The 16,631-nt window shown below is 43.2% G+C and overlaps 1 protein-coding gene across 2 annotated transcripts in view; it reads left to right on the top strand.

Annotated features, from left to right (window-relative positions):
- LOC138299370 (collagen alpha-1(XV) chain-like) overlaps positions 1-16,631 on the top strand; it is a 171,336-nt gene that overhangs the window by 94,148 nt on the left and 60,557 nt on the right. For both annotated transcript variants that reach the window (XM_069237594.1, XM_069237593.1), the window contains exons 7-8: positions 5,321-5,704; positions 9,965-10,000. In XM_069237594.1, coding sequence (XP_069093695.1) covers positions 5,321-5,704; positions 9,965-10,000 — 420 coding nt within the window. The remainder of the gene's footprint in view (positions 1-5,320; positions 5,705-9,964; positions 10,001-16,631) is intronic.

Genomic DNA, 16,631 nt, shown 5'->3' with positions numbered 1-16,631 from the left:
CGTGCTCCAGAATTTCCCGACCTCATCACCTATCACAAGCTTGATATGCTCATCATCACAATATTATGGTTCAACCCTACATCCTCGCGCATTCTATGTGTCCTTGCTCCCACAGGCTGGACAGTATCCATCTTGACAAACTGTGTTCATATTAAGGGAGGGGGCCTCACTTTCATCAATAAGTCCTTCTGGTCCAGAGGCCTAGTCAACCAGCTGAAACCCATCTCCATGAAGCTCCTTACATTCCACTTCACATTCTCTTTAACTCAGTTTGCTACCTTTGAACTCATATAGAAGCCTCTCTGGCAGAAAAAGTACTTCACTCATGAGTTCTCTGATTTCCTCACCGCCTCATCCACGTGACATGCCCACACCACCCTTCTTCAATCTCCCAGACAATGCAAGCTTAAAAAACAAGAGACTTCTCACCAGATTGACACACTCAATGTTGTTCAGCATGTCAACCAAGGATTACGCTCCAAAGGGCACATCCTCAACCTGGTCTTCTAAACATCACCAACAACTGAATACAAACCACCCATACCTCATGACTAGACTGACGACGTTGCCATCATTTCTCTTGGCTCAAAATCCAGCCAACAAACCGAGGTCAGCCCAAAAGAAAACATCAAACATTCAGCTCCTTCAAAGACTTATGCATGGACAACCTAAAGCTAGGACTCCTCTTGTGCCCTTTCAACTCAAAGTCCTATATCAATACCATTTCAATTGATTTTACCACTGTTCTAAAAGACTATATTCAAAACATTCCCCACCCTGGTACTCCAAAGACCTCTGCTACAGCTAATGCTTTCTGCATACAGGAAAGGAAATGACCTCACACACAGAAAACTCATCACTTCCGCAACAGTAAAGTACTATGGCAACAACCTTAATGAAGCTACCAACAGAAGCAGAAAGTTGTATAAAACAATTAGGCTCTGCATCAACATGCTGTGTCTGCCTCTTATCCATACACTCCACAGACAGGTGTGACATCATCATACTCCTCTTCCTCTTCTTCACTGAAAAATACAGAAGATGAAACAGCAGATTATCAACACCAAATCTGCATCTCCTCTTAGAAAACCACCTTCACCTTGCATACCACAATGGTCATCCTTCAGAGCCCTATCTCTTATAAATCTCACCAACATACTTAACTTTCTCAAGTCCAGCTACACAAAATATTGTGCCTTTACCTTTGTTCTTTGTCAAAACTGTCTCCACAGAAGCTCTCTCACCTCTGCTCACCATCAATAATGCCATCCTTGATGAAGGCAGCTCCCAAAGCAGACCAGATTGTCCCACTCCTAAAATAACCTACACTAGAAGCTGGTGGTCTCGCCTCCTACCGATCCATCACTCACCCACTCTTCATTGGCAAGATAATTAAAAAAGCAGTCTACAGCAGCCGTCTCCTGCATGACTCCCAAACTAGCTTCATATCATGCTACAGCATTGAAACAACAACCTTATACACCATATGCAAGACCTCCTGACCACAGATTAGGATGACTATTGCTTCTTGATGTTGCTGGCACTCTCAGCAGTTTTCAATACCGTCAGCCATCCCACCTTCATCCACACATAGAATTCTTAAATTGAATGCAAATTCCTGCAGTGGTTCTCCGCCTACCTTTCTAACCAAAATCAGTTTGTTCACATGGCCAACTGCTGGTCTTAGAAGATCCCTATTACCTGCAGAGACATCCAGGCTTCCCTTCCGTCTCCATCATCTTCAACCACTACATGGAGCCCTTGAAATTCTACTTACCATAAACAGTATCAACTATCAGGCATCCAACAACTTAAATGCTAACTATAACCCAAATGTCCAGCACATACATGAAGCTAAAACCTGCCAAGTAAGACTTCCTACTATTTACAAAGAATAACACGCACAAAATAGTACAAACCTCTATAAATAACATGAACCTTGACAGCTTCAATCTCCTACTCTCACTCAATTCCAAGACACTTGGGTTCCCCCTAGATACCAATCTCTTTCTCCAGGAAGAAGCCTCCAAGAAAACAAAGACAGCCTAGTTCCAACTCTCCTTATTGAGGAAAGTGAAACCATTTCTCCTAGGAAGAATTGCCAGCTCTGCTGTTCATGCCCTTTTACTCTTGCATCTGGATGGTGGAAGTGCTATGCTGCATGGCCTCCTAGACTTCACACTGGCCCTCTTAGGGCATCCTACCCACCACAGCACATTTCATTAAGGGCTTCAGGAAATATGTTCACATCACTCAATCTGGATGGAATTCCACTGGCTCCCCTTGCCAGCTGAACAATCTTCAAAACCAGCTGCATCATTTACAAAGCCAGAACGACCTGCACCTCTGCCCCATCTGGCTCCCAGGTCACCATCTTTGGTGACTCTCAGCAAAACCACAGCCAGGACACCATCAGGCAGGAAATAAAGAAGTGTGAAAAAGAAAAAAAGGTAAGGCCTTTTTTATCCATGCTCCCAGGATCGGGAATAAAATCGTCATATCCATCAGGACCACCAAAATCCTCCTTCAATTCAGAAAAGAGTTAAAGTTGTATCTCTTTAAAGAACATTGAAACATGATGCATTAACAGTCCACAAACCAGCTACCTCATGATGCAATAACAGTCTGCAAACCAGTCACTTGATGTCGGATCATTTCCTTTCAACCTACACAACACTCTAGTGCCTTTAACTAGGCTCACACTAGAGTTATACCACACACATTCAATAGTGACAGAATATACTACTGGCAAATCTTTCCCTGCCATCTTCTGCTAACAAGCTTATATCCAAAAAAGCTTCAAATTCTGATATGGACAGTGTCTCTAAGAGCTGTGCTTGTTTATTAGTGATCATATGTCACATGTTCTGTTTGCTGTAAATGCTTATTCACATGTTCTTATTCTACAACTTCAGAATATAATCCTTATTCCATTTGTAAGCATTACGCAGTGGTAGACTGGCCTTCCCACTTTCTCTACGTTGCCCAGCGTTTCCTGCTTGTTGATATTGTTAATCTGGCTATCTTGTGCTCTTCCACCAAGTCAACAACCTTGTTGGCCTTCTTTCTCATTACAATTCTTACATACTTATCTTGAGACAGATAACCCACTAGTTCTCATTAACTAACCACCATTGCTGCCCACCATCACTTCAGCAGGGCCGTGGCTTGGTCAATGAGGTTGGTAGGGTGTGAGCTTCAGATTTTCCAGCAATCACACTGGGATATCTTGGTAAAGCACAAAATATAAGAAGTAGGACATAAATGGGGCTTAAGGGGCAGTGGAAAGAGAGGAGAAGGGCGTATTGTTAGCGGCACTTAAAACACTATGTTTTGCAAACTAATCAACATTTTTAAGGTCTTCAAAACAGAGAGGAGAGAGTGTGTGTTTTTTCTGTCATTGTGGGCATCTAAAAATCCCAGGTGAAATCCAACAGACACTTCGCCATTCCCAACTGAAAGCATCTATACCCAACTATTTACAACAGAATACATTTTTAAGGGGGTGTAACACCCCAAACATCCCCATGAAGCTACGATCCTGCATTTCAGATTTTTTTCCTCTGTGGGTTTCTGCCAGACCGTAGCAAGTGCATGGTTGGTCTAACCAGGTTGGTGATGGGGATTAGCATTTGACAGGAGGGGCCTATGCGTCCACCTGATTTTATGGGTAAAGGAGGCAGGGTCAAATATATAAAAATGGAAGAAGGACTAATTTCACAGAATTGACAAAAGAAAAAGCCTTAGTCCCATATTATAGTCTAGTAGGTTATCTGTCTCAGTAGGTTATCTGTCTCACATATGCAAGGACTGTGACAAGAAAGAGTAGGATTCAGAGTAATGAATATTACCAGTAAGTAATCGGATACTTAGTCCATTTCTCATATTTTCTTCTTCATCATTGGCATGGACATGTGGATCCAGTCACTGGATTTTAAACGCCATATATCCTAAAGACAAATCTTCTCTCTAGTACCATACAGCTGACACTGAGCATGGTGGGCGTTGGCCATTTTCCACCAGTATGTCCACAGGCAACAACAGGATGTGAAAATAGGAGAATAGGTTCTTGTAGGCTTTCTTTTGTTACACTAAGGGGTTCAGCTCCAATAATGAAGCTATAAATTCATGCCTGAATGTTAATTGGGGATTGTTCCTTACTAGAAAGAAAGAAAAAAAAATATTAGAAATAATGTACAGATGGGACAGACATGAGTCATTGTTCAGGAATAAAGAAAAAGGCTACTGTGGTTTACAAAAGATCCATTCTAGGTTTCACCCAAATCTGGTTTGAAGATCAATGAACGATAATTTGGCAAATTATGAAAACTTATTTGTGACACTAATGTGAGCACAGTATCCAATATGTCTCCTATATCTCTTCTGCACAGTGAGTACCCAGGAGCAAAGTAAAGCCAGTAAATTAAAATACGCTCAGCTTGAAACCACACTTCTAATCACACTGAGCACACCACATGAGCAAACCCAACCGTCCTTAGAATTTCCTTCAACCTTGCATTCTCCTTCAATCCATCATGCCTTTCTTTCATCCTTCTAATAATCCTCCCATCTGCCCATAACTTCACCTGAAATGAAAAATAATCTAGCAATGAAGCAATCCTTCACTAGTGCTGTAACCAACCTCTAAAACTGTTTTCCTTCTCTACTAAAAATGTAAAGAAATCTGCTACCTTTCAAGAAATTGCAGAAAATCCAACACTTCTGGACTAATCTCAAATTCGCTGTTTTGCCATGTGTTTTTCTCTATTGTTTTACTTCTGTCACAGTTGCCATATCATTCAAATGTAATTCTCATATTCCATTGGTTTTACACATTACCTTTCAACTATATCCTCTGTAGTTATTAATCCTAAATGATGCTAATCCGTTGTTAATTAAAACATGTTTTAGTTAGGAGCCCATAGTCAGTGCTGCTGAATGCTTGGGTTGTCCACTACCAAGGTAGACTTGATTCCACCTCATGCTTTTTTTCCATCACCTGCACTACCAACCTCTTTAGCTCCCTCTTGCCAGTTCTTATTTATCCCTGCTTTCTCCCCAGTCACTACTTTTATATTTTTAGTTTCCTGGTGCCCACCACCAGCAATCACCGGCACAGATGTATTCCTTATGTTAGTGCCTGTATTGCACAGCAGCACTGTAGAAAACTGTAAAATAGATAAATGAAAAATAAACTGTGCACTTGAGGTTCTACACCATGGCAAGGGTTGGTGCCTGGAGCATGAGATGAACATGCCTTGCCCTTCTGTCAAACATGTGCTGACTGTTACCTTACTGTGTACGTCTACTTTTCTTTTAGATGAACGGAGATTTAAGAATGTCTGGCTTCCCAGGGCCTGAAGGCCCACCAGGCAATCCAGGACCACCAGGAACCGTTGGGCCGCGAGGACCCGAAGGGCCTCAGGGGCCTCCAGGACACCCTGGCCTTCCAGGATTTCCGGGCACTCCAGGAGCCGATGGATCTGAGGGTCCTGTAGGGCCCCAAGGGCCCATGGGCCACACAGGAATGCGTGGCTTTGAGGGCCCTGAAGGGCCACAAGGACTTCAAGGCCGACCAGGACCTCCTGGGACAATGGGGCCCATAGGACCAGAGGGGAAATTGGGGGCTGAGGGTCCCGAAGGGCCCCCAGGCTCAGCAGGGGTTCCAGGGCCTCCAGGGCTCCACGGACTTCAAGGACCACAGGTAATACCGCAGTCATGTTGTTGAACTGATCCCATTTTCTGTAATGATGACCCCAGTAACCTTCAAATCACCTTCAAATGTCCTTCAGGTTTATTTCGGTTTATCTGATGCAAACTTCGTTTTTGTTATTAACTTATCTACTTGCCAATTTGTATAAGCTTGTTACACAATGAACTGTTTGTAATTTAAGAAAACTGAAAACATGATACAAGGGAAGAAAAAACATGTTGAGATGAGATTACTGCAGAGAGGAGGAGAAATGGGCCTTAGCATCCGCAGTCATTGAGCTATATCAAGCGTTCTACAACTTACAACACAGAATAAAAGGTTGACAAAAGCCTTACGAAGAAGAGTTAAAATTGCGTGTTGGTAGAAGCTAAGAGTGGCCGAAGCTATGAGGGGATGGAGGAAAAGTAATCATTTCAGCAGGGAGTTCTCAAATTGCACTTTATAGACTGGAATTTCTGCAGACGCTTTTACTTAGGGCAACTTTAGAAGGCCTGGCAGTGACCAGAAGTTCTTGAGTTCATTCTGGAAGGAGAGGTCATGGATGTCTGATCTGAACAGCACCAATCGTAGTGAATTTCATTCTAATGGGCTCTGATGTGAAACATGCAACACCGTGCAAGGAGCACTCACATCTTAAAACAAGAGGCTGATGGTCTTTCATCAAAAGTTGATGTGTAAAAGTTGTGTATGTTCCATACCCAAAGAGCCACCTTTTGAATGATACAGAATAACATGGAGGTGATGAGACAAAACAGACAAAGAGGGGGCCAGCAGAAGGAGTGTTTAAAGGGACCATTACCTCTGGCCCCGCACTTTCTCAGGGCCCCGCACTGATACTGCAAAACCTATTTATACATTGTGATTCAAGACCTGCCAACTCACACGGTGCCACCGTGTGAGACGCATATCAGCTCCTATCACCCGGTCACCCGGTGAGGAGCTGATATCACACAGTGGCACGGAAAACGAGCAGAAAACCACTGCAAACAGTGGTTTTCAGCTCATTTTCGGAGGCTTTGAACTGCCGACGTCCATGAATGGGTATGAGAACACCCAGGACATCGGCAGCAGCCTTAGCAAGCAAGCTTTTTTTATGCTTTTATTTTGGAGGAGGGGATTGGCGTCAGAGTGGAGACAAAAGTGCTGCTTAGGTACTTCTTAGCACAAGGCCCTGCCCCATTTAAGGTCTGCCCCTCCTCACACAATGTGATTTGTAATTTATATTCAGGATGGTAGGCAGAAGCAAGCTTGTCTTGTGTGATCATGGCTGCTAACACTGCTAAACCCACTACATGGTGTCAAGCACTTTTCAACCTGTTGTAAGTATTCTGTGGTCTTTTAAACACGCCCATCTCACGCCCATCACTTTCACTTGTTTGTGGTCTTGCCTTTCGAAAATTCCTTGATGGCATTGGTAAATGCTTTACATTAGTCCAGCCTTGGGGTGGTTTTCTTACCGCCTTGCAGACTGACCCTGTTAGATGGATTATTGCACGATTGCCGATATACTTCAGCGTGGGTGAACTATTTTTTTCTTTTGTTTCTCCCCTCCATGGCGGCCATGGCGCTCACAGCGCACAACAGCAGCGCAAACTCCATTGGCAGTATTGAAGCGCTGGTCACATTGTTCACACTGTTACCTAATCAGAGTAATTTCTTTTGGCTCTCCCCTTCATGCTCCATAGCGTTCACAAAAACACTCGTAATCGATAAATGCTTTACATAAAAAACACAGAAATCATTAAAGCAACTCTCCCAACACAGCGGGAGAGCCAATCCTACTATATGCACTGCACTCGGGAAACTTACCCCATAATGATTTGCAAGCATTCTTTTACACAATACGTTGATCACGACACTCTTTCTGTCTAGGTCATCTCTGGGTCCCCACACCCGGTTAGTGGGGACCCAAAATAATAACCCCTCCCACTATTCAGTGTCTCTCTCATGGCTGGAACTTATGTTTTACAGCTCAGAGAAGTTAATATTTTAAAAGCCTTGTTTGTAATATTGTTGCAGTAAACCTGCCAGCTATGAAAATGTGTAACACACTATGCCCTCTAGGGGCTAAATATATTCTTGCACTGCAGTATTTTTTGCCATTCTGTTTTCATGCAGTTATGCCCTTTAGGGGCTAACTAAATGGTTATATGATCATGTTTTTTAGAAATTCTATTTTTGTTGAGGTGTTTTCTAGGGGCTGTTCTGAGCATTACAGTCAACATGCTACAAAATCTGCAGCACTTGGAAATTTCCCTTCTAATGCTTTGCAGGGCATTCTTTTTTCAGAATATATTTGCACATAACTCAGCCTGTGGTGGTCCTAGGACAGTAGGACTGCCTCCAAAACCTCAGCTCTGGGTCCCCACACTAGGTTAGTGGGGACCCATTCATTGTCTTTTTAAGCTCTTCCATGGTTGGAACTTTTGTTTACCAGCTGAGTAGTTCATGTTTTAAGAGGGTTTTTGCAATATTGTTCCAGTAAACCTGCCAGCCATGAAAAAGTGTAGTGCAGTCTGTTCGCTAGGGGCTAAATATATGCTTGTGCTGCATTATTTTTTGGCATTCCGTTTTCACTTGGTTATGCCTTTTAGGGGCTAACTACATAGTTACATGATCAAGTTTCTTAGACATGCTATTTTTCTGGGGTGTCTTCTAGGGGCTATTTTGAGGATTACATGCAACATACTACAATATTTGCAGCACCCAAAAATCCCCCCTATAATGCTTTGCAGGGCATTCTTTTTTCAAACATTTTCACTCATAACTCAGCCTGTGGTGGTCCTAGGACAATGGGACCACCTTCAAAAGGTATTCACCACAACGTGCTCTTTCTGTCTAGATCATCTCTGGGTCCCCACACTAGGTTAGTTAGGAACCCAAAATAATAACCCATCCTACATTCAATGTATTTGTAAACTCTCTTATGGTTGGATCTTTTGGTTTGCACCAGGGAGTAGTTTGAGTTGTAAGGGCCTTGTTTGAAAAAATATTCCAGTAGGCCTACTAGCACTTTAGTTAAATGCAGGTCCACTGGAATTATGTGGCAGAAAGAACCAAACTATGTGGCAGGGTTGACCAATTAATGTGGCAAAAGAAGTCAAGTTATAAATTTACAACACCCACAGCTCCAACTTAAGTAAATGTGAGACCTATTGCATTGCAAATGCTTGTCTATTTTTCTGAGGACATTTGTTTAACTTGTACACATGTACTTGTGACACATGGGGCCTGGCATAACATTATTAACCCAGCCACTGCAGAAAATTCGGAAATGTAAGGACTTTGCTGGTTAGAGTGGGAGCAAAGCCAACAAGCATTTCCAATGCAACGGGTCTTGCGTTTGCTCATGTTAGAGCTATTAGCATTGTAAACTCCTAACCGAACTTTTCTTGCCACATAAACTAATAATGAAAAGCAAAACAGTGCAATTGTCCATGTAACAGGGTAAATGTCATGCAAAGCACTTGACTTCTGTCCAGCAAGATCACGCTGCGCAGAAAATGAAAAGATAAAGTAGTCTCATACGTTTTCAGCAGTTTATCGGTGCGCTCAAGGAGGGCTAAACACCGGAAACGGCCTGGTGTATGCATGCCATTCACAAACTGAATCAATCGATTTTTAAAAGGCAAGCCCACAAACTAATGAAAGTGACTGGCTTGACCTAGGCGTGGTTAGAAGCCCACATAGAGATTACAACATGGTCCAGAGCACTTGCGTGCGCTCGATCCTAAAAAGGGAGCTCCATACATAGTGCATACGAACAGGAGTCAGAGAAAAATCATAATTGAGAACAGTTACAGGGGACGTGGCGATGTTTGAACAGAACAGAATAATGCTTAAAAACATGAAAACTTTGTTAGAAATGAACTAGAAAAGGAGATGAGCGAGGACAAGAGAATAAACAAATGTATGTGGAAACTCCAGAAACTTAGGAAAGGACACAGAGAAGAAACTTGATAAACAAAGGAAGATGCACACAAGATACAGACGAGAAAAATGAACAGGGATAAGAGAAAATTAATAGGGGACGTGTTAAACCCTGGAAAGAGCAGTATGTTGGAACAAGAGGTAGCCAAGCACAAAAAATATTTAAGAAATGTTTTATGTAACACCAAAAGTGAAAATACCTGCAATGTTGTCGTTCTTCCCACCGATGCTACTTACTAAGGATGTCAGATGTGCAGAAAGACCCCTTTCAGAAACGTGTAGACACTAAAACACAAAATTGTTTCTTTTCTTTCACAACAGGGGCCAGAGGGGCGTCAAGGAGAGCCAGGTGCCAAGGTACCATGCACAATAAATATATGTATGCATGCTATGTGTATTACTGTGGATCTTGTGGCATTCCTGTCACGGCTGTGGGTGCACTACTATAGGATGAACTCCAAAATATAATGCTACAAAATACCGTGCTTTGAAAAAAACATGAGCCACTCTATGAACCACAATGGAACCTATGGTAAATTTAATTTCGAGACAGCAATGGTTTACTGTGATATATTTATTTACATGAATGGCTGATGAATCAGTTAAGCAAACTTTGAGTCACACACACTCACACACACTCAATATATATTTCGTTTTCAATAAAAAAAATCTTGCTATTCCAATAAATAATGTTCTTCTCAAATGAGGTCTTGGCTACAGATATTCGATTTTCCACCATAATACAAAAAAGGTGTCCAGTGTCACCAGCAAAATACTTAACTCACTTATCATCTTAATAAGATGTACATTAATAAGGTGTACATTGATTAGAGCAACACAGGTTCATGGAAATAAAGTGGTCGTAGAGTTAGAACTTCTGCTCAACAAGGACATCTTGTTCAACTAGACCACATTTACTGCTAGATAACAATACTGTCTACTAGACCGCCCCAGCTGCTAGATAACAATGCTGTCCACCGAATCCACACTTACTGCTAGATAACAATGCTGTTGACTAGACCACACCTGCCTGATAACAATGTCTACTAGACCTCACCTGCTGCTAGATATCAATGCTGTTCACTGGACCACAACTGCTGCTAGAAACAAGTGATGTCTACTAGACCACATCTGCTACTAGATAACAATGTTGTCCACCGGACCACACCGGCTGCTAGATAACAATGCTGCTCACTAGACCACATCTGATACAAGATGACAATGCTGTCCTCTAGACCATACCTGCTGATAAATAACAATGTCTACTAGACCACACCAACTGCTAGATAACAATGCTGTCCACTAGACAACACCTGCTGCTAGATAAGAATGTTGCTCACTAGATCATACCTGCTGCTAAATAACAATGCTATCTACTAGACCACATCTACTGCAATGCAACAATGCTATCTACTAGACCACACCTACTGCTAGTTAACAATGATGCCTACTAGACCACACCTGCTGCTAGATATCATTGCTGTCCATTGGAAAAAACTACTAGACCACACATGCTGCTAGATAACAATATTGATCACAATGTTGTCCACTAGACCACAACTACTGCTAGATAACAATGCTATCTACTAGACCACAAGTACTGCTAGATAACAATGTTGTCCTCTAGACCACACCTGATCCTAAATAATGATGTCGACTAGGCCACACCTGCTGCAAGATAACAATGCTGTCCACTAGACCAAAACCTGCTGCTGGATAAGAATACTGCTCACTAGATGAGACCTGCTGCTAAATAACAATGCTATCTACTAAACCACACCTACTGCTATACAACAATGCTGTCTACTAGACCACACCTGCTGCTTGATATCAATGTTGTCCACTGGACCACAACTGCTGCTAAATAGCAATGATGTCTACTAGACCACACCTGCTGCTCAATAAAAATGTTAATAACAATCTTGTCCACTAGACCACACCTGCTGCTAGATAACAATGCCGCTTCGTAGTCCACACCAGATGCTAGATAACAATGTTATCAAGCCAGACCACATGTGCTGCAAGATAACAATGTTGTCCTCTAGACCACACCTGCTCCTAAATATTGATGTCTACTACGCCACACCTGCTGCTAGATAAGAATGTGGTCCACTAGACCATAACTGCTGCTAGATAACAATGTGGTCCACTAGACCACACCTGCTGTTAGATAAGAATGCTGCTCACTAGATCAGACCTGCTGCTAAAAAACAATACTATCTACTAGACCATGCCTACTGCTATACAACAATGCTATCTACTAGAACACACCTGCTGCTAGATAACAAAGTTGCTTGCTAGACCACACCTGCGGCTAGATATCAATGCCGTCCACTGGACCACAACTGCTGCTAGACAGCAATCATGTCTACTAGACCACATCTGCTGCTAGATAACAATGTTGTCCACTAGACCACACGTGCTGCTAGGTAACAATGCTGCACACTAAACCACTCCTGCTGCTAAATAACAATGTCTTTTAGGCCACACCTGCTGCTAGATAACAATGCTGCCCACTAGACCAGAGCTGCTGCTAAATAACAATGCTATCTGCTGGACCACGCCTATTGCTATACGACAATGCTATCTACTAGACTACACCTACTGCTAGATAACAATGTTGCCTACTAGATTATGCCTATTGCTAGATAACAATGTCCAGTAGATCAGGGTGGTGTGGCTAGTGGAGCGGCCCCTGGTACAGACCTCAAGAGGCGCTGTGTTTGGAAATAACCTGTGAGTTTAAAAGCACTTGCTGCAGAGTTCCTTGTGTGGCCAGCAGTTGTCAAGCAACAATAAACATTTCAATAACAAATAATGAATAATGTTTCTGCTTGAGAGAGGTTGGAGTTTTGTCTTGTGGCAGTTTTGATTCGGCATCAAGTAGTGCAAAGCGTTAATATGAGTGATGCAAAGAATGAGTGCCATGCAGATCACAGAACTGTGTTTATGTGGAGAGTTCAGTGGGTTACTGCCTTTGTCACAGAGATTCTTATGTTGCTAGGAATTCATAAGTGACATCCATAATATAGCCGAGTGACCTATGAGTCAGCAAACAGCTGCATGCAAACTGCATGGTAAAAGAGGTTAGAAAGCTATGTTTTTTCCCCAGTCTTTCAGTACCCTAACATTAATAATAGGCCTATGAGGATGGACTGCATGTGAGCCCTACACCTTGTACTTCTCTTTATCTTATGTAACATTTCCTATAGTCTGATTTGCACATGTATGATTCATTGTCTTTGTATAATGTGTGTGTTATAGAGTGCTCTGATACCCTGCACTGGTATGAGAAGAGCTATAAAACATATTGAATGCATGTGATAAGAGGGACTGTGGCGAGATGAGGGTCACTGTTGGAGGGTGGCAATGAGGGAATCCATGGAGAAGTTAACTGGGGGGAGCCAACAAAGATTGTTGCACCGGGCGCCACTAGCACCAAAGCCTGCCTTGAGACCACACCACACATACCGCTGTTGGATAGAATGCTGTCCAATAGGACACGCCTCCTAGGCCACATCACTTGTGACTAGACACGTGAAAATTGTATTTCACTCTCACTGCATCACTTCCTGGTTTCTGTAGTCTCATCTCACCTGCCCGGCATCCATCACAGCATTCGGATCCCAACATTTCCTTTTCCGTTTTGCATCATTCGTTAATATTTGCGTCAATAGCACGTGGCCACTTTCACGCTAGCCAGGTTTGGGCGCGAGCTCAAACTTTACAGGCAAGTATCACAAGAGAGTCAGAATGTTACCAATGAGTTTTCCGAATCAGTGAGGTTTCACTGTTCTGAGCAAACAAGTTTGACATCTTGCCAGTGAGAGTAGCAAGCCGGCTACAAGAAGTGTTATTAGTCCATGAACAGCCAGCTGCTTTTTCTGCCATGCTCTTCGGCGACCCTGGCACTGCCCTCGCGTCGTCTGGGTTCAGGAGTACATAGGCGGTGAGAACCATGGGCGTAGGAAGTGTGGGAGACGCGGGGGATGTATCCCCCCCAGATTTTGGAGGATGGGGGACACGGGGGACGAGGGGACAAAATAATTTCCCCTTTTACATCTATTATTCAGAGGGCCATTAGCGCACAAAAGCGCTACTTTTAATAGCCCTGTAGGGACCATCCTCCAATCTGATGGTAACAGAATGAACGTGAGTCAGGAGGCCCGCTGCCGTTTTGTTTGGCCTGTTCACAGCTGTGGGTTTTAAGGGTGCTCATAAGAACAAAGGGCACGAGGAGGAGAAGAGTTTTGGATGATTACTGTCTGCATCACCTGCTGCCGCCTTGAAGAGGAGCACTGCAGGAGGCCTTTAAGAGGAGCTGCAGAACAATGAGGAAGATCTAAAGAGGAAACAGAGTCCCACTCAGCCTGGTGCCTGCAGGCTAGAAAGGAGACTGTGAAACACAGTATTTGTATTTGCCTAAGATCACACACTGTTGGTGAAACAGTGAAGTCGAAATTGGGCCCAGATTTTACCCTTTCCCACAACAATTTAGGTTTTAGAAGGGTATATTTTTCTAAGATTTATGCTTAATGCTTTTTTATCTAGGTAATGAAGGGCTTGATTATAGAGTGGCTAACAGGGAGAAGCCATATTTCATTTTGAGCTGTTATACCTAGCGTTATTCTTTATGTTGTTGTTATCGTTACATACTTAAGCACATTGAAGTATATTATCTTTTCTTTATCTTTTCTTCACTCTACTCTGAAACAAACTACCCTATGCCACTGCACCCTACACCACTTTTCTCCACTCTGTGCTACTCTACGCCACTGCAATCTATGCTGTACCACTCCACTCTACATCACTCTACTCTGCAGCACTCTACACTACGCCACTGCAATCTATGCTATTCTACTCTAACCATTGTACACTACACCCCTGCACTCTGCCAGTGCACTCTTCACCACTTTACTCAAAACCAATGCAGTCTATGCCAATCTACTCTGCACCACAGCACTCTATTCCACTGCTTTCAATGCCACTGTACTCTGCGCCACAGCACTCTAGGCGACTGCACTCTATGCCACTCTACAATACACCACTGTACTCTGCGACCCTCTAATCTGCAACATTACACTCTGCCACGGAACTCCACGCCACTCTACTCTGCACCACTGCATTCAATGCCACTGTACTCTGTCCCAATGCACACTTTTCTGCACCACAGCACTCTAATCTACTCTACACCACTCCAATGTAGGCACTTTACTTTGAAATCATCTCCTCTATGCCACTGCAATCTACGCAATTCCACTCTTTGCTATGCCAGTCTAATCTACCCTGCACCACTCCAATGTACCCTGCGCCACTCCAATCTGCTCTGCACTGCTCTATGCTACTGCACTCTACATCACTATGCTCCACTCTGCAACAATCTACTCTTCACCACTATACTGTACTCTGCAGCAATCTACTCTATGCCACGGCACTCTATGCAACTCTATTCTACTCTGCACCACTGTTCTCTAAGCCACTCTTCTCTACTCTGCATTACTCTACATCACTGCACTCTACACCAGTGCATTCTATGCCACTCTACTCTACACCACTGCCCTTTATGACACTCTGCTCTGCAACACTGCACTCATTCACTGAACTATACTCCTCTCTACTCTGCACCACGGCACTCTACTCTGCACCGCTCAACTATATGCCACTCTACTGCACTCTACAACAATGTACTATATACCACTACACTCTATGCCACTCTACTCTGCATCACTGCACTCTACACCAGTCTACTCTACCTTGCACCACTCCACTCTACCATGCACCGCATCACTCTATGACACTTCACTCTGAACCACTGCAATCTATGCTGTGCCACTCCACTCTGCTCCCCTCTACTCTTCACCACTCTACGCTACTGCAATGTACGCTAAACCAGTGCAGTCTTCGTCAATGCACTCTACACCACTTTACTCAAAACCAACGCACTCTATACCACCACACTCTACACCAATCTACTTTGCACCACTGTACTCTATGCCACTTCACTCTAGACCACCCAAATCCACTCTATGACACTTCACTCTGACATTACACTCCATGATACTAGACTCTGACACTCTATTCCATTAAACTCTAACACTTTCTCCACTCTGTAACTCCCTACACAACTCCCTATACGCCACTCCATTCTACTTTACTCCACTCTATGCCACTCCACACCACTCTATGCCACTTCAATTTACGATACTCTACAAGTTCACGTTACTTTACTTCACTCTACTCCAGTTCACTCATATTTATGCCTTTCCACTCTACGACACTCTGCCACTCCACTCTATGACACTCTATTACACTGTGACACTACTCCACTCTACTACTACTTTATGGCATTGGCGCTTGATTAGAGATTCAGATCTCCATTGATTGCCTTGTCACTCATATGAGATGTGAGTCAGATTTATCTTGGCCGATTTGGTTACAAGCACTCTGTAACCCTTTTAACTCAAGCTTAACAAAGGCTTAGGATGATCCTGATACTTGTCTAGGAGATCGAAATATCATCGGCCAAAGTACCTTGACTTGAATTTGTGATATTGTACATAAGTTGGCATAAGCATAGGTACTATGAGCTAATGACTTCTTGATTCACTATTTGAGTCACTCATGTAAAAGTGGGTGTATAAAAGCTTGTAAATCATTATTGTGGATGCTTACCTTGTAGGAAAGTAGCCTCTTTCTAGCTTGGTTACCCTCACATTTGACCTGTTTGCCAGTGTGTTTGAGTGTGTCTACTGGGATCCTGCTAATCAGGACCCCAACAGTTATGCTCTCTCCCTTAAATTATGGTTGTTGCATACTGGTAACTCAGTATTTCACCCAAATTGGCATACTGGTGCCCCCTTATAAGTCCCTATTATATGGTACTTGGGTACCCAGAGCATTGGGGTTCCAGGAGATCCCTATGAGCTGCAGCATTTCTTTTGCCACCCATAGGGTGCCCATGCAAAGGCTTCTGCAGGACTGCCATTGC

The sequence above is a fragment of the Pleurodeles waltl genome, chromosome 6, assembly GCF_031143425.1.
Source record: "Pleurodeles waltl isolate 20211129_DDA chromosome 6, aPleWal1.hap1.20221129, whole genome shotgun sequence".
Lineage (NCBI taxonomy): Eukaryota > Metazoa > Chordata > Amphibia > Caudata > Salamandridae > Pleurodeles > Pleurodeles waltl.
The sequence above is the reverse complement of the archived record's forward strand: the minus strand, read 5'-3'. Positions and strand labels throughout refer to the sequence as shown.